The sequence below is a fragment of the Danio aesculapii genome, chromosome 16 (assembly GCF_903798145.1).
Source record: "Danio aesculapii chromosome 16, fDanAes4.1, whole genome shotgun sequence".
Classification (NCBI taxonomy): Eukaryota; Metazoa; Chordata; class Actinopteri; order Cypriniformes; family Danionidae; genus Danio; species Danio aesculapii.
Window position 1 is genome coordinate 37,598,060 of NC_079450.1, and position 23,234 is coordinate 37,621,293.

Below are 23,234 nucleotides of genomic sequence, written 5' to 3' on the forward strand. Positions count from 1 at the left end.
ATTTTGGTTTTGGGGGTCTCCAATATCAAAAAACACTTTCATTGTTTTATAATATGCCTTTATTTTTACCTAATTATCCCAGCGACTTCAATATGAATCGTTTAGCGATTCATTTGTTCCCAAACCCCTCCTTAGCGCGAAGCTAATCTGCGCTGATTGGACCGATGACCCAGTCTGTTGTGATTGGTCGACCGGGTTCAGCACGAGACAGAAATATATACTACATATATAGCAAAGTACACCCTTCACAGATCAGTATTTTAAATTAATATTTTCTACAGAATGTTTTATAATAATATGTTTGTGCATGTACTTTAGATTATTTAGTACCAAAGCAAAATTTTGAATTAATCTAACAACAAATAAACTAAAGATCAGTCCAAAAATGTGTACACCCAAATGAATAAGTTGAGGGAAAATATTAAGTAAAATGTTAATAAACAGGAAAAAAAAAATCAACATAAACACTAAAAATATATAAATATTTTGTTGAAATGTTGTAGTTTGTATTTGTTTTCTTTGCAATAACTTGTTTTAATTTAAATGTATAAATCATTCTATTCTAAAAGATGTTTGGTGTATATATATTTACTTCTAAGTGACTAAAGTTTTAATCATTATCAAGAGGTTAAGTGACTTAAAATGGCATCATAATTACGGCAGGCGAATGTTAACATTACTTTGATTAAGCTTGAACTTGACCTGCCCCGGACCAGGCTAGTTTCTCAGCATAAGTTGCCATCCTAATTGAGTTTGAACTATCGTATATTTGATTTATGAAACAGAATCCGCCATTAATAACCCTTACTTACCAAAACAAGCCTGGCTTATTCTTTAAGCTTGGTTTATGGAACAGCCCCCTGGTCTAAAATAAACAAGATTTTTTGAAAGCTGTTTATACTGGATGGGACTAGGAACCATTTGAAATTCATTTGTCCTCTGTGTCAGTAATGCTTCAAGCATGTTGGAAGTAGAAATGGGCATCATTTGTAGTTTACAATTCACATGTAGCTTAGACAGAGTCATAGATTATAGGGGCTTTTATTGTTTAGTCACGCTGCTTGCGTTCGGTGTAGACATGTTATTAGCAATTGAAGGCAACTTGCAAACGACAGTAGTTTTGTCAGTCTCATCTTTATAATTATTGTCTTTGAATATATATAATATATTATATATATTTGAAATATATTATCAGAAGATGCACTCCAACTACATGCCAATTACTTTTCATTTGAGTATAAGTAGACTGTTTGCTTAATATCAGTTGATACTGCTGCTTCAACAGACATTTAACTGACTATAAGAAACTTTGGAAGTACATGTCAACTTACACTAACCCCAACTCTAACCCTAACCCCAAATCTAACAGTTTACTTATAATCTATTAAGAATTAGTTGACATATAGATGCAGTGTAAACAAATTCGCAAATTGCAATGCAATTCAACAAAATGTGTAAAGAGACCATCAAAATAAAGTGATACAGACTTTTTTTTTCTTTTGGAGGGGGGGATAATTCAATAGATGGGGCATCTTTAGGAAGAAAGCTGAAGTGCAAAAAATATTAACATCCTGTGAAGTAGAGTACAGAGTTTAAGGTTTTTAAGTTGTTGGTTATCTTAAATCAGTATTGTTTTGTTAAACTAAAGCCTGATTCAAATCAAAGAATCATTACTATTTTTTTACCTATTTTTGATGAAGTGTTATGTATTAAAGTTGCTAGACAGTCTATAAGACAGCTGTGTCTGGTACTGTTTCAGCAATCATTAATCAGATGTATTGACTAAACACTTTTCGTCTCCTTTCACTATCACAGTCACAGTCTGTTGACAAAGGAGCAGCTGTCCTGGAAAGGACAGAGCCACAAACATATTACAAAAGACTTCTGCAGAAATGTTAAAAGAAGATAAAATTTTTAAAAACTCCATCCAATATATAGTATACTTCAAAACAATATATCAAAAAACATCAGGACAACTAATGTTACGTTAACTAGTTTTAATTAGTTGATAAGGTTTCAACTTGTTTTTTATTTATACAAAATTTAACAATGTTTTAGTCAGTTTGATTAAGTTGAGATGACTAGAAAAGTTTAGTTGTTGTTCAAATTGTTTTATGTCTGAATTTACAGTATAAAACAGCAGACAAAAATTTCCTGGATGACCTGATGGTTGTCACGGATTGGTCAGGCTCTCACGATCCCCACTCACGAAGATCACCATCACCTGACTTCTAATGAGCACACAGCTGCATCACATTCACGAGCACCAGATAAAAGCACAGCACTCCAGTCGCTCATTGTCCGGGCTCGTCTCGACGAAAGCGGACAACTGAGCGACCACTCAGCGTAGTCATCCTCAGCTAAAACAAACGCTTTACTTACCTGTTCTCTTTGTATTCCTCCTAGTCTTCCTGGTCCACCCGAATCGTCCTGTCTTCCAGTCCTTCCAAGTCTGTGTCATCCTCTGTCAGCTGTATCTGGTGTGTGCTATCCATCCTCGTGTATTCCTGTTACCCAGCCACGGAGGAAAAGACCCCAACATCATTCCTGATCCTCCTGGCTATCCTTCATGTGCTCCTTGTTGTCATTTAATAAACACCCTAACGTTTCCTTACCTCTGTCTCCTGTCCGCTTCATAACAGAAGCCCGGACCAATAACGACGACAACATGAGCACCCCCGATCACTTTCAAGAGCTGGTGGACCAGTTGAAGCGGATTCTACAGCCACCAGCTCCACTTTCCAACGCGCCACCAGCACCGAGCACTTCCGCCTCCACAGTTTCTTCTTCGGCCCTTCCTTCCAGTCCCATGGCCCGACCAGCGCCCTACTCAGGCGGAGCGGGGGAGTGCAATGGTTTTCTGTTACAATGTTCCCTCATATTCGAAATGCAACCTTCTCTATATCCCACAGATAAGTCAAAGATCGCCTACATCGTATCACTACTCTCTGGGCCTGCACTTAAATGGGCTGAGACGATCTGGAACCAAGCCGGGCCGGTCATGAATTCCATCACTACCTTCACGGAGTATTTCAAAGAGGTGTTTGGACGTTCTGATGGGGAAGTAGCCGCTGGAGAGCAGCTGTATCATCTAAAGCAAGGTACTCTATCTACCCAGGAATATGCTCTCCGGTTTCGCACTCTAGCAGCTGCAAGTGGATGGAATGAGAGATCGTTGTTGACCACGTACCGGCTCGGCTTGGAACCCACTCTCCGAATCCAGCTGGCCACATTAGATGATACTATGGGTCTGGAGAGATTCATCCAACATTCTCTCCGATGTTCCGATCGTCTCCGTTCCTATCAACAGGACACCATCACCCCCTCGTCTGCACTCCTCCAATCGCCTGAGTCAACAGCCTCTCCAGAACCAGAACCCATGATAATAGAGTCTGGAAGACTGACATCAGCGGAACGACAGAGGAGGCTGACCCGGGGTCTGTGTCTATACTGCGGTGTCAGTGGACACACCCGTATGGAGTGTCCCCTTCGTCCCATTCGGACTTCAGTGAGTGTATTCAGTACGAATATTGAACAATGTAAACCACTTACTACCACCGTACAAATAACTACTGCCTCTATTTCTCTCCTTGTCACAGCCCTCATCGACTCCGGGTCAGCAGGGAACTTCATCTCCCAATCCCTCTGTCGTCAACTCCACCTACGTACTGAGGCGTCCTCGCATATATACCAGATACAACCGATAACCCAGTGCACTCGATCTTCGACCCGTATCCATCGACAATGCGAAGACATCCTCCTTCAAGTGGGGTTGTTACATCAAGAGAGGATTCAATTTCTGGTTCTGGAGGGTGCAAATATGGACATCATTCTAGGGCGCCCGTGGCTGGTGAAGCACGATCCCATCATCTCTTGGGGCACAGGAGAGATAAAGAAATGGGGATCTGGATGTACACCTACCTGTTTTCCAAATCTCCCTCTTCAAGGTCGGAACCCCATTTCTTTGTTTACAACATCGGTCGAGAGTCCTCCTGAGAAGCAGTCTATCCACATTCCTAAGGAGTACAGCTCCTTTCATGATGTCTTCTGCCCCAAGAGAGCTTCCCAGCTACCGCCGCATCGGCCATGGGACTGCGCGATCGACCTAGTTCCAGATGCCCAGTTGCCAAGAGGTAGGATCTACCCGCTCTCGCTTCCAGAGAATCAGGCAATGGAAGATTACATAAGGGAGGCTCTGAGTCAGGGGTACATACGTCACTCAAAATCACCAGCCGCCTCAAGCTTCTTCTTTGTGGCCAAGAAGGACGGAGGGCTGCGTCCATGCATCGACTACAGGGTCCTAAATAACGGTACAGTAAAATACCGATATCCCCTTCCTCTGGTACCAGCCGCTTTGGAACAGCTCCGAGAAGCTAAAGTCTTCACTAAATTGGACCTCCGCAGCGCGTATAATCTGATAAGAATACGTGAGGGGGACCAATGGAAGACAGCATTCGTGACCCCTACTGGCCACTATGAATATGAGGTCATGCCTTACGGTCTGGTCAACGCCCCCTCCGTATTCCAAAACTTCATTCATGAAGTCCTCCGGGAGTTTCTTCACCACTTTGTAATAGTGTACATAGATGACATCCTCATTTACTCCCGGAGTGAGGCCGAACATCGCCAACACGTTGCGGAGGTCCTACACACATTGAGAGAACATCACCTCTACCTCAAAGCGGAGAAATGCTCATTCCACCAGAAGTCGATTCATTTCTTGGGATACATCATTGACCAAACCGGTATACGTATGGATGGGAAGAAAATTGAGGCTGTTCTATCCTGGTCAGAACCCACTTCCATTAAGGAGCTCCAGAGGTTTCTTGGGTTTGCTAACTTTTATAGACGGTTTATCAAGGACTACAGCAGGATTACATCACCTCTCACTAATCTCCTCAAGGGTAAACCCAAAGGACTGGAGTGGACCAAAGAAGCAGCCGCAGCCTTCCGCCTTCTTAAGAAGGAGTTCACAAGGGCCCCACTCCTGACTCATCCTGACCCAAATCTTCCTTTCGTGGTGGAAGTGGACGCATCCACCACCGGCGTCGGGGCAGTATTATCCCAACATCATGATACACCGCCCCGACTGCATCCCTGTGCCTATTTCTCTCGGAAGTTGAGCCCGGCGGAGCAGAATTACAGCATAGGAGACAGGGAGCTTCTAGCAATCAAGCTAGCCTTGGAGGAGTGGCGTCACTGGTTGGAGGGAGCCAAACATCCGTTCCAGGTGATCACAGATCACAAAAACCTCCAATATATCAAAGAGGCCAAGAGACTATGTCCACGTCAAGCCAGATGGTCACTTTTCTTCTCACGTTTTGATTTCTCCATTTCCTATCGTCCAGGACCCAAGAATCTAAGAGCAGACGCTCTCTCTCGTTTACACGAGCATCACGATCATGAAGAACTCCCAACGAAGATTCTTCCCGAACACATCTCCATTTGTCCGATCACCTGGAACGCTCCTCCAGTCGTTGCCACTCCGGAAGCCCCTGCTCCGCCGGGATGCCCTCCTCATCGGCAGTTCATACCACCTGAACACCGGGTAGATCTGATCCACTCCTTACATACCTCGCTAGGCACTGGACATCCAGGGATCAACAATACTCTCTCGCTAGTATCCCAACGATTCTGGTGGCCAAACATGGCAAGGGATGTGAGGCAATATGTTCAGGGCTGTAAGGACTGTGCCCAATCCAAGAGCCCACGTCATCTACCCGCTGGAAAGCTCCATCCCTTGCCGATTCCGAACCGTCCCTGGTCACACCTAGGAGTGGACTTTATCACTGACCTCCCCTCGTCAGAAGGTAATACCTGTATTCTAGTCATCGTAGATAGATTCTCAAAGTTTGTCAAACTAATCCCTCTGAAAGGTCTTCCCACAGCCTTTGAAACAGCCGACAATATCTTTAATCAAGTCTTCAGGTCATTTGGTATTCCAGAAGATATTGTGTCGGACAGAGGTCCACAGTTCATCTCACGTCTATGGAAAGCCTTCTTCAAGCTCCTAGGTGTGGCCGTCAGCCTCTCTTCTGGATATCATCCCCAAACCAACGGGCAGACAGAGAGGAAGATTCAGGAGGTGGGACGGTTCCTGAGGACCTTCTGCAGTGGTCACCAGAGCTCCTGGAGCCAGTATTTGGGCTGGGCAGAATATGCCCAAAATTCACTGCGGCAACCCTCCACCGGACTCACGCCATTCCAGTGCGTCCTGGGCTTCCAACCACCGCTCTTTCCCTGGGATGGCGAACCATCTGATGTCCCCGCAGTGGATCACTGGTTCCGGGAGAGCGAGAGAGTCTGGGACGAGGCTCATCAACATCTGCAGAGGGCAGTCCGTCGAAGCAAGGTAACCGCCGATAGAAGAAGGTCTGAAGAACCCAGATACACACCCGGACAAAAGGTGTGGCTATCCACCCGGGACATACGCATGCGACTGCCCTCTCGCAAGTTAAGTCCCCGATTTGTTGGTCCCTTCACCATCGTGGAACAGGTTAACCCCGTCACCTACAAACTACAATTACCCTCTCACTACCGTATTCACCCTACATTCCACGTATCACTCCTGAAACCCTATCACGATCCTGTTCTTCCCTCCACAGAGCCTGACCACGAAGAGGAACCCCCTCCTCCACTGCTCCTAGAAGAAGGAGCCGTCTACGCAGTGAAGGAGATCTTGCGTTCCCGACGTCGTGGTGGCCAGTTGGAGTACCTGGTGGACTGGGAAGGGTACGGCCCCGAAGAAAGGACATGGGTTCCCAGAGCTGATATTCTCGATCCTAGTCTCATGGTGGAGTTTCATGAGAGCCACCCTGAGTTCCCAGCGCCTAGAGGCAGAGGGAGACCACCACGGCGTCGGAGGTGTCGGCCCTCAGGAGCGGGCCCTGGGGAGGGGGGTACTGTCACGGATTGGTCAGGCTCTCACGATCCCCACTCACGAAGATCACCATCACCTGACTTCTAATGAGCACACAGCTGCATCACATTCACGAGCACCAGATAAAAGCACAGCACTCCAGTCGCTCATTGTCCGGGCTCGTCTCGACGAAAGCGGACAACTGAGCGACCACTCAGCGTAGTCATCCTCAGCTAAAACAAACGCTTTACTTACCTGTTCTCTTTGTATTCCTCCTAGTCTTCCTGGTCCACCCGAATCGTCCTGTCTTCCAGTCCTTCCAAGTCTGTGTCATCCTCTGTCAGCTGTATCTGGTGTGTGCTATCCATCCTCGTGTATTCCTGTTACCCAGCCACGGAGGAAAAGACCCCAACATCATTCCTGATCCTCCTGGCTATCCTTCATGTGCTCCTTGTTGTCATTTAATAAACACCCTAACGTTTCCTTACCTCTGTCTCCTGTCCGCTTCATAACAATGGTGAGATTCTGCAGTGTTTTGTGAATGATTCAGGTCAGGTTATGCAAAAACTCAATGGAAATTAATGTTTAACAATTACTGAAAGACAAACCTGTCTCTGAGGTTGTTAACCAACTGAATATATAATTTATCTAACAGCATGTTTTTAACATATGACTGAATGAAATATTAAGGAAAAAACAGCTAAAAAAAAGTTGACAGACACTAATTCACTCTAATGTGATCTCACGTGAGTGACCATGTGTCCTGCCTTCATGTCAGTGAACACATCATCAGAAAGATCAAGTCAGAGAAAGAGGAAACCCAGATAGCAGACCTGATTTAAACAGCATTTGCTCTAGAATTTGTTACATGTATTTAAAAGGTCTGTTTTGTGAAGTAATAAGTTGCTGGTTCGAGTATCCAAAGACATGCACTATAGGTGAACTGAATAAATTAAATTGGCCATAGGGTATGTGTGTGGGTTGCAACTGGAAGGGCATCCGCTGCGTAAAACATATGCGGGATAAATTGGCAGTGGTGACCCTTGATGAATAAAGGGACTAAGCCAAAAAGAAAATAAATGAATGAATAAACACTAAAAATTATATTACAGACATCTAGATCTACCAGGATATGTCTGAGGATGTTTGCAGATGAGCTTTCATTTATTCATTCATTTTCTTCTAGGGTCGCCACAGCGGAATGAACCGCTAACTTATCCATCATATGTTTTACGCAGAGGATGCCCTTCCAGCCGCAACCCATCACTGGGAAACATCCATACACACTCATTCACAACGGCCAATTTTAGCATACCCAATTCACCTGTACCACATGTCTTTGGGGTGGGGAAAACCAGAGCACCCGGAGGAAACCCACACAAACATGGGGAGAACATGCAAACTCCACACATAAATGCCAACTGACCCAGCTGAGGCTCGAACCAGCGATCTTCGTGAGGCGTACGTGTTACCCACTGCGCCACCGCGTTGTAGATGAGCAAATGCTATAAAATACATCTTGCAGATGTAAATGCTGTCCTGTCCTAAATTTTAAGCCTGTCTTAATCTTTAAAAATGTAACAATATCATAACACGTAATGTGAATGTATGTTATGCTGTTTGTTTTATTTTTTTATTTACGTATTGGCTTAAGACCCAACGCTGTGCACAGTGCACATGAAGTCTCTGAGTGCAAAGTGTTTGTGTGGGGTCAAGGATGGGAAGCAATTTTAATTGAAAAATTAGGATGCACATACATTTTAAAATAACAATAATGAGCAATGGTGAATATTTTACAAGAAATTCCAGAAAAAAATAAAAAGGACCTGAATTTAAAGTAAATTTCCAATACAATTGAAAAATTGTATAAAGTCTAATGGGTGTGACAACTACACGTGGATGATACCATAAAGCATTTTAATTTGCACAAGCCTTTGTGCACACTATTATTGTTAATTAATTGTTTAAACAGTCACATTGCAAAAGTTAAAGAGCTCTACAGACAGCGACGCGACAAACCTTCGACGTCGCGCGCGGTTCATGCATAACAACGGGAGGTTTTTTCGTTCTGACGCGTCGCTTTGGTGTAATTGGGGTGTCAAACCACACCTACCGTAACTGTTCTCCGGTAACGAGGACTTCGGCCATGCGCTCCAGCTCAGCAGCCTTTTTCTGCATGGTGTTCCCGATGCCGTCCATCTCTGACATCCACGCTGAATACCAAATCATATGCTCTGATGTGATTATTCAACGCCTGGATAGGAAAAAACACTGTTTGAGAATTAGTTGACATACACAGCGTGCTTGAGCTTGTATTCATTTTATAACACGCCTCGTATGACATATTTTAAAAGGCGTGATTATTGTTATGACAGCCCTAATATTTGAGCTGGACGAACTGGTCAGATGAATGAAATCATCCGAAACATCCCATAATGTAGGCTAATGTAAGAACATCGAAACAAACAAACAAGCGGTGAAAATATTTACCTTAGTTCCGATGCAGAAACCTCAAACTGATCCTTTGCAGAACAATAACAGCGGTGTCAATAAAAGAGCATCAATGTTATCTTGATCACAGCGCAAAACGACTCGGAATAACTTGTGTTTTTTGTGTGCCATCAAGTGCCCTCAGTTCAGCCAGCAGTAGCCTATATCCCGTCGTGTGCAAAATGAACCCCAAAATCGTGCAATAAATCACGTCGATGATTCGAACTGAAGAGTATTCCTGAACAAAGACTCCAGATGATTTATTTTCTTCATGGCATTGTGGATTGTTTACTATTCTGCACTGAAAGCACGTTACTGTCCATGTAGGGCGAGTCAACTTGACCATCCTCAGCAGGGGGAGTTTACCATGAGGGGCGGAGCTTGAGCACATCACTCACACTCAAACACTCACTTTAAATGCCCAGGCAAAAGAAGTGAAAGGATGTATATTCTTATTTATTTATTTATTTATTTATTTATTTAGTTATATGATTTTGCAAACAAACAAAAGATAAAAGATAAGTAATAAAATATTTCATAATGTCTCATATGTACTTGTTGTATACTGTTTAAACTTTGAATGCGGGTTTATTAAACTTATTATGAGGTTATTATGTCTAGAATAATTATTATGTTAAAAATGAACAAAAATAAAACGGTCATGACAGACTTATGCAATTTATTTAACAATAAATAGCATAAAAAGACAACAAAAACATGCATTTGTATTAGCATGTTTGTGTGTGTTTTTTCTCATCTGAAACTTTTAATTAAAAAATCCAAATATATAACTATTTTCATTAAAAAATAAAAACGTTACATGTTTAAAATCATGAAGAATGTGACATGAACCATTTCAATAAAGCGACTGAATGTTTATTTTGTGAACTTGTGAACTTCCATTATTAATAACATTTAGCAATTATTTATTTATTCATTTTATTATTTTATCTATATTTTATTTGTTTTTTTTATTTAATATTTACTACAATGCACATTTTTGGCCAGCGTCAAAACAATAATATTACATTACATAACAATGAAACACGTGGTGAAATGTGTTATGCAGCGCCATCTAGTGGACACATGACGTTTACACAAGATTACGCGCCAGTCTGAATGGGTTCACGCTCATTGGTTCAATCTACTGTCGATCAACGGCATCATCTTCCGGCCCAAATATTGCGGGAAAGTTGAGCGCTGACAACAGCAGACGTGTTTGTGTTCAGTAGATCAGGATAAAAGTAATTCAGACAGCATGAGGACTTTAGAAGAGGTTCAGGGAACGCTACAAATCGCCAAAGTAAAAGAAGAAGACCTGCAGCCCGTCACTTACTGTCTGTCTTTCGGAGATAATGTGTCGTCGGGCGATTACTGCCTCATGGAGGTGGATGAGACACTCTGCAAACACATTGAATCAGGAAAGAGGTAAAGTAGCACAGTGATTGTTACAATGTTTCTATTTGTAAAATGAGTGCTCAGCTTAACAATGAAACGCAACAATTACGTTAATGAACGTCGCTAAATCAATCTATATCAATATACAATGCAATACCTTCTCCATTCGCATTTGTACACAGCACCCTATAACCTGTATACCTATAACAAATCTGTACGCACAATTTAACATCCAGATTTTTTACTAACTGCATCTCTGTTTTAATGTTTACCGTCTTTTTTTTCCATATTTATTTATTTTGTGTTGTCTCGTCACTTTATGTACACTGGAAGCTTCTGTAGCCAAAACAAATTCCTTGTGTGTGTGTGTGTGTGTGTGTGTGTGTGTGTGTGTGTGTGTGTGTGTGTGTGTGTGTGTGTGTGTGTGTGTGTGTGTGTGTGTGTGCGTGCGTGTGTGTGTGTGTGTGTGTGTGAAGCACATTTGGTAATAAATCTGATTCTGATTCTAAATAACTATTGCGTTTTGCATTGTCTTGTGAAACAAATACACATTACTTAAAAGGACTTACGTTAAATGAAATACTATGGAAATAGATTGTTTACGAAAGTGCTAACTAAATGTAATATATTGTTATAATTATGGCCTTTTATTTAATGTTATATTTTCTCAAAGTACCGCTTTTAAAAATATGCTTAACACTGTTTCTTTGTCATGATGCAGTCATTTTTAATATTTGAGTGAAACGAAAATATTCTATTTTTTTAGTTTGTTTTCTTTATATTTTGACTATTTTTATATGTATGGTATTATAGTAAATATAATATGTATTGTTTTTTATCAATTTATGACCTTAATATTGATTTGATATATATATATATATATATATATATATATATATATATATATATATATATATATATATATATCCAGAACTTTATTCTTATACAGAATTAAAAAAAAAAACAACGCATAAATCATAAGTTGTTTCTAAATTTGAGTTTGGTGACATTTTAGCATGATTTTTGCAACACATTTTTCACTGTGAAGAACACAAGTATGTTCGTAGAGGTAAAGTTGGTTTTACAATCGGATATTCGGACATTCTCCTTAATAACATAATTTCAGAAAAGTATTCTTTGCGAATTCTAAATAGGGAAATCATATCAGCAGCCAATGACTATCGAAGTACAACATTGTTCACTGTCAATTAGTCAGTGTTGTTTTGAAGTCATACTCGTATGCTAATTCCGATCGTATATTCAAAGGAACATGGTAAACAATATAGAGACTTCAAAATGAACGAATGTGCGAATATAAAACCAACTTTACCTCTATAGTATGTTCTACGATTTATGTGTGTGTTTGTGTGTGTTTACATGGACCTGCCAAAACATTTTAGCAATTTCCATTCAGATGAAGTTCAACACAGACACACATATACATGCACATAGGAGCACTTGATGGTTAAGACTTCAATATACACTACAAGAGCAGATTAAATACACCTTAATGCGCCTCTTTTTCTTAAAGGGACAGCTCACCCAAATATAAAACAAAACTATAAACCTTTTGGTTTCTTTCTTCTGTTGAACACCAATAGAAGATATTTCAAAGAAGCTGAAAACCTGTAACTACAAATGGCCCTATCAGGAAAAAAACGAATACTTTGGAAGTCAATTGTGACAGGTTTGGTTTAGATTAAGTGAAGGGAGAATACATAATCACTGAATTTCCCTTTTTTGGTTGAACCATCTCTTTAAGGCTTGGATTTATTCATGTGTTTTGTCTTTTTATTCTTCTCATTAGCCTTATAATCAGAGGTGATAAAGACGAGCATGCGGTTCTGTGCAGTGAGGACAAAACATACGACTTGAAAATCGCAGACACCTCAAATCTGCTGCTGTTTGTCCCAGGATGTAAAACTCCAGATCAGCTGTCTGATATCCCAGCATCTCCTCAGCTTATGCACACACAGGTGACTGAGGATATTATGAATTTTTTATTCCTTATCGTTGAACGATGATGTAAAAGTTATGTGAATTGACAAATAAGCTTTATTTTGCAGATTTGGGGATTTTCAAACTGTTACTGGGAGCTGAGAAGGCAGAGGCCGAGGTTAAAGAAGCTGAAGAAACTTCTGATGGAGAATCCATACGATGGTCCGGCAGTCGGCATGCAGGAGGAGGCACCGGGACTGAAAGTATGATGCATATACGTAATGGTAGTCAATAGCTTGTTCTTGGGATGTGTAATAGTCACAGAAAAAATATTATGGCCCTGGGGTGGTCTTGTACATTTACAATTGATTTTGAAAAAGCAACACATACAGTTGAAGTCAATTTATCATACACCTTACAGAATTTGCTAAATGTTCAATATTTGACCAAAATAAGAGAAATTGTAAAAAAAGACGTGTGATGTTACTGACCTGAATAAGATATTGCATAGGGCTGGGAAGATAAATTCTGAGCTTCTAAACAACAGGTGGCGCTCTAGGCTAGTTTTTAATCATACAATCATTAGCATAAAGTAGAGCTTTGAGTCTTGTACTGTATGTGGTCAAATGTACTTGCACCACGGCTTTTATGCCATTGGGTTAATGTAAACACTTTTGTAATTTGCTTAAACGTTTTCATTACATAAATCATATTATTGATTGTTTTACGTTCAAGTGGTATGTTGTAAGGAAGTGGCAGAGTGTGGCTGTTTGTAAAGTATACATCTAAAAAGTATAAATCGTTTGTAAATCTCCATCTGATGGTAAAAACTAATGGCAAAATAGATTCGAGGGAGAATCTTAGAATCTATGTAACATTGCACATAAAAGACACAGTCCACAAAAGACTGTAAGACTATAAATAGAAATTAATCTTGTGGTGTAAGTTGGAACCCTAATTGTCCTCATTGTTTGTTTGATGATGGTTGTTCATGAGTTCCTTGTTTGTCTTGAGCAGTTAAACTGCTTTGTTCTTCAGAAAAAAATCCTTCAGGTTCCACAAATACGTTGTCTTTTCAGCATTTTTGTGTATTTAATCTCTTTCAAAAATTATTCTGTGATATATTTTTTGAGATCCATTTTTTAGCACTGAGTAGGTTAGTCAGAGAATTAATTCAAACGTTCACTGATACTCCAGAAAAAAATGACTCGTTAAAGAGTTAGTTCACCCAAAACTGAATATTGTCATCATTCCCTTGTTTCAAACTTGTTAGAGTTTCTTTCTTCTGTTAAACACAAAAGAAGATATTTCGCAAAATGTTGTAAACATTTAACCATTGACTTCCATAGTATTCATTTTTCTTACTTTGCATAGCAATGGTTACCAGTTTGCAGCTCTCTTCAAAATATCTTTTTTTGTGTTCAACTTTCAAAATTCACCACCAATTGTGGAATCACTTGAGGATGAGTAAATAGTGAGAAGAGTAAAATATTTGGAGCTTTTAGAGCTGTGGCGAAAACATGTGAACAGAATAAAGATTGAAAAAAAAAATTGTTATTTGGAATAAAATTTATACGTTTTTTTTTTTTAAGTACTGGCCTTCATAAGCTACAGAAAACACAGGTTTCCCAGAAGACAAATGTTTGCGTTGATCTTTAAATTCCAAAGGTTTGTGAAAAGTATTTGTGTATTTATAACAGCAGAAAACTTTGTGGCAAAGCTTATTGAGTCCTGCTTAATAAGTTAAACAGCATTTTAAAAGATGCTTTAATATACAAATATTGATATCTGGAATCAGTAATAGCTTCAGAAATAATGTTGGAAGTATTACTAGACACTATGCAAGCCAGGCTAGCAAACAATGTCAAATAAAAGTTACAAGTGCCTCATGTATGTACCACAAGTTTCAAAATCTTTGTCTTTGAAGCTGTTGTAAAAAAAAAAAAAAATTGTTTCGTTTTTATTCAAGTATATTGAATATTGTAGATAAATTAAAGTAAATTAGCTATATTTACTGATATACAAATTATAGGATATTAGCTCGTTTCACTGGTTAGTCAGATGTTCTAGAAATATAGCAAACTGAGGACATCTGCTGGTTACAACCATGTAAATGCAACAAAAATAGCAAAAATGCTTATCAATCTACCCAGTACATACTGTCTAGAACTACAGCTGTGGTCAGGCTTAAAATAAATAAACATTATCAAGTGGTGTGGATGCAACAGGCCTTAACAGTATTGCTGTATGCAAATAATATCACATCCATAGCTTGGACACAAAATATACCTACATTTTTCTATTATCTCATGTAATTACCTGATTACATGTTTGGTGAATTTGCCTTGTGTTTGCACAAAAAGTGATCTTTTTTATTATTTATTTTTAGTACAGTATGGATGACCTTCTTGAGAGAATCCAAGCAAGTAAAGAAGAACTGGAGGCACATCTTCGAAATGTTCACGCTTGTGAAATTGACGGTGAGCTGATGGATTATTTTTACTTAAACATGTGAATCTAAAAGGTCTTGAAAATAACATATATATATATATATATATATATATATATATATATATATATATATATATATATATATATATATATATATATATATATATATATATATATATATATATATATATATAATTTTTTTTTTTTTTTTTTATAGTTTATTTGTTTACAGGGTCAATGCACATTAATAAACATTACTGTAAAATGTGCCAGAATTAGCCAAGAATGGCTATTTTTCATCTGAATAGGGTTTCTTTAATGTACTGTAGAAATTTTCTTGGTTTGATTATTGTTCTGGTTGAACTAGATAAATAGTTACATTTTTAAGATTCACACTCTTCCATAGAATATACATGTTTATTTTGATTAATATATGTAATCACGGTTGTAGTAGACAAAAGTGCTGTCCAAAAGGAACTTTTGCACAATATAACCACCACAATATGAGGAATATCTTTTATTGGGAGAAGGAATACACTAAACATAGTTTATTTAACTGACAACAATATTTTTAATTGTTTTTAACCTCCTTCTAATATAGAAGTTTAACCTCCCAAAGGAGCTGCTGAAACAGTTCTACACCTCCATCATTGAATCAGTCATCTGCACATCAATAACTGTCTGGTTTAGCTCAGCTACTAAATACGACCTCCAAAGACTACGTCGAATAGTTCGGACTGCTAAGCGAATCACTGGTACAACCCTTCCTACTCCCCAAGAACTGTACTTATCCAGAGCGAGCAGGAGGGCTGCCAAAATCACTCTGGACCCCTCACACCCAGCACACTGCCTCTTTGAAATTTTACCTTCTGGTCGGCGCTACAGAGCACTGCGCACCAGAACAGCCCGACACAGAAACAGTCTCTTCCCTCAGGCAATCTATCTCATGAACACTTGATGATAATAATTGTGGAGCCAACATCACTACTTGCTATACACTTTTATACACATATGCACTTATTTAACCACACACTTACATGCCAATTTGCACATAACAGCTGCACATATAACGTTGTCCTGTTGCACTGTAGGAGCTCTGTCACGAAAACAAATTCTTCGTATGTGTGAACATACCTGGCAATAAAGCTCTTTCTGATTCTGATATTATGCAAAAAATACATTACAGTATACAATGACTTTCTTACAATTAGATATTAATATTTTCTTGGTATCATCTGCATAACATCAATATGTTTAAAAATACACTTTTAGACCTTGATATCAGTTAATTTTTCAGTTTTGTGGAATAACAACTAATTAGTGTAACTTTCAATTTATGTCCTCTGCCAAATTCCATAATGCAGTTTGAATCATCAATAGACGCTTTATTCGTAAGGTAAAAGTATTTCCCTATTAGAAGGGTAGTTTCTTAACTGAGATTAAGTTGTTTGACTGGCATGTGTTTGCAGGATTTTGGAGGATTCTGGATTTTGATTATGAGATGAAGCTCTTGGGTCACGTGACGCAGCTGGTGGACTCAGAGTCTTGGTCTTTCAGCAAAGTTCCCCTCAGTGTTTGTTTGGAAGAGCTGGGATCCCTTGAGCCAAAGTGAGTTTTGAGGAATTAGGGCTGCACAATAAATCGTTTCAGCATTAATATCGAAATGTGTACATTCACAATAGTCACACCGCAGGACGTGCAATGTGGAGTCAGGATTGTAGTTGGCCAGCAGCCACAGTTGAAAATATACATGTTTCAATGCAAAGTTTAACCATAAATCTAGTAAACGGGTAAGGCCTGCGACTGTTTGAGCATTTCAAACTAGTTTAAAGAATTCAGGCACAAAAGGATAATGTTTACAAAATAAAAATAAATTTTACATTTGATTATTCGATTTTTCCTGAATACTGCTACACTCTTTGAAATCCATAATATGCTTTTTATTTATTTGTATCTTTGCTCCACTGTATTAATCAATGCTTATGATATATAGTTGAAGTCAAATTTATTAGCCCTCCTATACATTTTTTCTTTTTCAAATATTTCCCAAATGATGTTTAACAAAGCAAGGAATTTTGAAGCATTTCCTATAATATTAATTTGTTTTATTTCGGCTAAAATAAAATAAGTTTTTAACTTTTTTAAAACCATTTTAAGGTCAATAGTATTATCCTCCTTAAGCAATATTTTTTTCGATTATCTACAGAACAAACCCCTGTTATACAATTACTTGCCTAATTACCCTAACTTAATTAATCTTGTTAAGTGCCTTTAAATTGCACTTTAAGCTGAGTACTACTATCTTAAAAAATATCTAGTAAAATATTATTTACTGTCATTTAGGTATGGGCCGGTATAATTCAATTCACCTTTATTTGTATAGCGCTTATACAATGTAGATTGTGTCAAAGCAGCTTCACATAAAGGGTCATAGTAAATTGGAACAGTGTAGTTCAGTTTGTAGTGTTTAAGTTCAGTTCAGTTTAGCTCAGTTCAGTGTGGTTTAATAATCACTACTGAGAGTCCAAATACTGAAGAGCAAATCCAACGATGCGCAGCTCTATAGATCCCGAACCATGCAAGCCAGAGGCGACAGCGGAGAGGGAAAAAAAACTTCACTAAAAAAGTGAAGAAAAAAAAAACCTTGAGAGAAACCAGACTCAGTTGGGCACGACCATTTTAATTTTTCCGCTGACCAAACGTCTTGTGCAGAGCTGCAGTCACAGTGGCGGAGGCTGGGAGCTGGCGGAGGCTGGGAGCTGGCCTCAGCGAAGACTCGTCTGTCTCTGGAGCGTCACAGGAATCAGTCTCATGTTCTCCACTCCTCCATGACCACCACAGTAGCTGCTCAGGATACGGCCTGGTCCAGGATATGGAAACCTTGGGATCATCTCGTCGTTGGTCTTAGATCGAATCAGTGACTCTGCATAGTCTGAGGGCCTCGGGAAGAGTATCCCCAGGTGGAAATGGAGAATAAAGAAAATAAGATTCTGACGGTATGATAACCTTGGATAAAAATATCACGGTTTGACTGTATTGTGATCACTGCTCTAAAATATTTTCTTTTTAAATGTCTGTTAAAAACAAACACTTTTTTGTTTTTGAACACAATAAATTTTATTTTGAGTAACATTTAAAATATTTTGGAGCAGTAAACATGTCAGGCTAAATAATTCAAATAAGTGATTGACTATTGCTTAGTTCTCATTAGTTTCAAAAACACAGATTTCTTTACAATTTAAAACATTTTTGGAGATATTTTCTGTGGGAGATACTGTTGTCCTAAAAAAACAACAAACAAAAAAAAAAAATTTACACACCTTAGGAACAATTTAACAGAAAATTTTGACTTTTAAAACCATGACTTTTCCAAACCGCGATATACCTTGAAAACGGTTATCGTCTGATGCCTACTGTCAATATGACTTAGATAAAAGAAATCAGTTGTTTGAAATTAGTTATTAAAACTATTATGTGTAGAACGGTTTAGAAAAATATAAAAAAAAATATAAAGGGGGCTAATTATTCAGGAGGGCTAATAATTCTTTCTGACTTCAACTATATATGGTTTATTATATGATGTTTATTATATTTTTACAAAATCATCCCAATCAATCTAAAATTATAAGGTCTCTCCAATTAGGGCTACTTATTTTGCTGAAAGTTTACTCAAAATTGCAATTGTATTGCAGAAATATTATATATCAGACTCTCAGTTTCCCCCCAAAATTGTGCAGCCCTTTTTGGAATGGAGAAAACGAGCAGACAATTCAAAAAAATCATTAACTTTTTACTATTCCTCAATTTCCTTGTTTAGAGCCATGATAGAACACTGTCTGAACTGTTATGGAAGACGGCATAGTGATGAAGGTCAGTTATTTTTTATGCTCTCTTTTAGGGATATAACAATACATCGTAGTATCGAAAATCACAACAACAACAAAAAACTTGTGATATGCATCATTCATGTATATAATATACCTTTCAGTATTGAGCTTGTTGTTTTCTGAGAGTCAACTTACTGTATTTATATGGTATAATTCACCCAAAAATGCCAATTCTGTCTTCATGTAATACATTGCATAATGATGTTTCAAAGCTGCAAAATCACTAGCATGAGGCTAGCACTCTTTGTGGTTTGTTCAACATAGGATATGTGTGCGCCTGTGTATTTGAAACAATGTGCCTGTTAATAACGGATAATAATGTTGTAAATATCATTCAGTTTGTTGGTAGTGACAGGCGATTAAAATCTGTATCGATATTTATTGACCGAACACTATTGTCAATATTAATTAAAAAAGAGATTCGGTATGTAGTTTCGTTATGAAGTGCTATAGTTTTATTAAAATGTGGCTGCTGAACGCACGCCTTGGAAGCATGCCAATAAGCATAGGGTGTAAGATTGTCATTTCCATTAGAGGCAGTCGACTTGCATGATTTTGCAAGGATGTCACCAGATTGGCTTTTTGGTTTCTTTTCTTGTGCATTCCAGCCACTAGCTCCCCATCTGAAAGAGTTTTTAGCATAGGGGATATTATAGTTATTCAACTGATTAAAATGTTTCAATATGTCTTTGAATAATGATGGCTGGTTCTTTTATTTGAAAGCTCAGATTCGATTTTCATAATTTGTGTTGTTGACAGAGTTTGAGGTTTAATGTATCATTATTATTCACACCCTAAAGTTTGCTTTGATTCTTCAGCACTTACACTTTACCAAAAGTATCACACACCAGACGCGGACATTCGCATGATATTTAACATGAAACTAATCAGATGGCGCTCTGTGGCGCGGCAGAGAAATGAACAGTGTCCTGAGTCGTGGCTGGGCGCTGCGGACAGCCGCCAACTTGCGGCGCCGGTGTGTGTACCCTGATTGAAACCTACGTTTAGAATTCTGAAATGTATGGCACTGCGTGGCGCTACGCAGCACGCCACCGAGCGGCGCTTCTGGTGTGCGACCTGCTTTAGTAACATTTAATTATCAAGTTTAAGAATCTCTTTAACATTTTTGTTTATTATAATATAAAGAGATCAGATATTTTGTTTACATATTTTAGTTTTTGACTATTAAAACTATTTGCTTCAGTAATGTTGGTCAATTAAAATAAATCCTAATATTCCTAAATGTATTGTTAAAACATTCAATAATTATCAATATTAAATGATATAAAACATGATATCATGATACTTTTTTGCAATATCGCCCAACCCTATTTGTTGCACAGCGCAATTGTTTCACTTCATAAGACCTCAGTACAGTACTTGTTAGGTGCCATATGTTTACTTTTTTTTTATCTCAAAGTGATAATGCCCACTGATATGAGTGACCCTCACATAGAGCAGTGGTTATACTCCGAAAAGTGAATTTAAATGACAATTGCGATTAGAGGTCTGATTACTACAAGCATTTTTTTTATGGTTTATTCTTTGATGGTGAACACAGAGTTGTGCCTGTATTCAGTGTGAGTGTAAATGTTTACAGTGTCAGGGGCCGAATTAAGTACTCCAGCTTACATGATGTATATAGTTCAGGAGGGAATGTGATAATGATGTCTGATTTTATCAGTGAACTATCTATTTATATGTAGAGTGCAAGCACATTTGTCTAGCAATACACATTATTTTCAGAATCAGAAATAATTGTATTCTGATGTCATCACTGTCCTGTTCATTAAGGACTAAGTCCCCATGTCTAAGTCAATATCTAGCATTTTAACCAACGCTAGGCCTAGGTGTAACCATATTATAATTTTATTGTTTTTACCATATGTTTGAGAAATGAAAGTAGTAATTCTAACATTCAACTTTTTATAACTTTTCTTGACCGGTGTATCGTTACACCCCTACTCTCTTTACTTTCTAAATTTATTGGATAAAAGTATTTTTAGTTTTTCTCTTCACTTGTTTGTATTAATGCACTGTCTAGATAATCAGGTGATGTATGCCCTGGATGAGGATAAAGTGTGTAGGGCCACAGCTCAGCTGCTCCTGCAAAACGCTGTGAAGTTCAACCTGTCCGAGTTCCAGGAGGTTTGGCAGCAGAGCGTTCCTGAGGGCATGGGCACTAGACTGGATCAACTCCGGGTGAGGAGAACACAATCTTTGTTAAAGGGATAGTTCACCATAACATCATATACTCACCCTTTACTTGTTCTAAAGCCGTTTGAACACAAAAGCAAATATTTTGAAAAATCAGTGATTACAGGTTTTCAGCTTTCTTCCAAATGTCTTTGCATGCATAAAGGTTAATTAGGAAAGTCATTGGACAGCAGTGGTTTGTTCTATAGTTAATCAGAGGAAAAATGTTTCAGAATGTAGCTAATAATGATGACCTTTGCAATTTTTTTATTCAAAGCAAAATAAAAGAAAAAACTTTCTTCAGGAAAAAAAATATATAATAGGAAATTCGGTGCAAAAATGTATGTGTTCTGTTAAACATAACTTGGGAAATACACCCCCCCCCCACCCCCTAAAAAAAAGAAAGTAGTGATTTCTAAATTTACTTTGCGGACAATAAAACAAACATATAATGTGTTCCTCATGATTTTTTCATATTTATTTACGAAAGAAACCTGTATTCCAATTTTGGTTCAGAATCAGGAAGAGCTTTGTTGCCAGGTATGTTCACACATTTGAGGAATTTGTTTTCGTGACAGAGCTTCAACAGTGCAACAGAATTACAGAGACTGGACTAAAAACAGATAATAAATATATTTTAAAACGTATTCTTGCAACACATTTAAAAAAAAAAAAAGTTGTAACAGTAAAGCATTTACCAGTTTCTAATGGTGCCGTTCCTTTTCATAACACTTTCACAATGTGAAAAATAATTAAAGGGCTACTCAATTTTTGGAACAAAAAATTTGTCTTCAAATGTACAGTAAAAACTGATTGAAGGATGCCTTTGGGTTTATTTTAATTTGTCATGTTAATATGGTATTTCAATGATTTAAAATTAAATTAAATAGCACAAATTACATGATTACAAATTATAATATTATAATATTTGACCATGTTGCATTTTGTTTTTGATCAAATAGTAATTATATATTCACATTCCTATTTTTGGTAGTGTAAAAATTCATGTTTTGTGTCACTCAGGGTTTAGCTCTGATAGATCGAAGCTCTAAACCAGAGACCATTTCACTGCTCCGGGTAGAGGATCTACCAGAGGACACACTGGAGCGATTCAACAGCCTCTTCAGCCTGAGGGAGAAATGGACACAAGATGACATTGAACCATATATACAGTAAGATCTTTTAAGTCTATATTTTAATACTCTCCATAAAATAGAATGTGAAATTGTTGTGAATAAAAATGTTGTGATCTGTTTTGAACTGCTGATATAGACCTATAGTAAATACATTTCAGAGTAAAGTGATTGATGTTTCTTCAACAGAGATCTTTGTGGAGAGAAGCAAACCACTGGAGCTCTCCTGACAAAACATGCCCGTTCATCTATGCAAAATGGTATTAAAGTCTACAATTCAAGAAGACCTGTAGCAACCTAAGATCACAAATATCATTGTAAAATTATTGACTTTTATAAGTTGTTTCAAAGAAATAAACAAATAAAATATTATGCTGTGTAGTTGTGTACAACAGTCCATGTTCGGGTGATTTATTCTGTTATGTTAACTATAAACTATAAAGTGCAATTCACAGGATTTCACAATTGTTCATTCACTGAATTTAGTGCAGACTCAAGTAAACGCCACAATTTTGAGGAAAAAAAATTCAAACATTTGATTTCATTATAGGCGGTTCATTCCACTGTGGCGACCCCTGATTAATAATGGGACAAAGCCGAAAAGAAAATGAATGATTTCATTATATTCTAGCGTAAAATATGCCAGAAAAAAAAAAGAAAATCCTAAATGATACAGTAAGATTTATAGAGTTCAGAGGTAAACGATTAAGTTTCTCTCTTTGTTACTTTTCTATTTCATCAAACTCTCTTGTTGTCCTGTTGCGTTTTGTTTTTTCTTTCTTTCTTTGTGAGCAATTACTCTCCACCCAGTGTTGCTGTGACTCTTGCCACTCAGGACAGTTTGTATTTTTTTCCCCTTTATTTTAAATAAGGTTATGCAAT

At 38.0% G+C, this 23,234-nt stretch overlaps 2 protein-coding genes across 3 annotated transcripts in view; one reads left to right on the plus strand and one right to left on the minus strand.

Moving 5' to 3' along the window:
• The window catches only part of deptor (DEP domain containing MTOR-interacting protein), an 80,094-nt gene extending 70,397 nt beyond the window's left edge, over positions 1-9,697 (minus strand). The window contains exons 1-2 of one of the 2 annotated variants that reach the window (XM_056474876.1): positions 9,350-9,697; positions 8,973-9,113 (exon numbers count right to left, since the gene is read on the minus strand). In XM_056474876.1, coding sequence (XP_056330851.1) covers positions 8,973-9,088 — 116 coding nt within the window. In that variant the 5' untranslated portion in view covers positions 9,089-9,113; positions 9,350-9,697. Of the gene's footprint in view, positions 1-8,972; positions 9,131-9,349 lie in introns of both variants that reach the window. The other variant, XM_056474875.1, reaches the window with a different exon arrangement.
• Positions 9,698-10,531: 834 nt separating this feature from the next.
• Positions 10,532-22,738, plus strand: dscc1 (DNA replication and sister chromatid cohesion 1). The gene is made up of 9 exons (XM_056475406.1): positions 10,532-10,777; positions 12,555-12,723; positions 12,814-12,948; positions 15,075-15,165; positions 16,606-16,744; positions 18,954-19,006; positions 21,068-21,225; positions 22,243-22,391; positions 22,542-22,738. The coding sequence occupies exons 1-9, from the start codon at positions 10,608-10,610 to the stop codon at positions 22,651-22,653; spliced, it is 1,176 nt and encodes a 391-aa protein (XP_056331381.1). The 5' UTR covers positions 10,532-10,607; the 3' UTR covers positions 22,654-22,738.
• Positions 22,739-23,234: the final 496 nt, after the last annotated feature.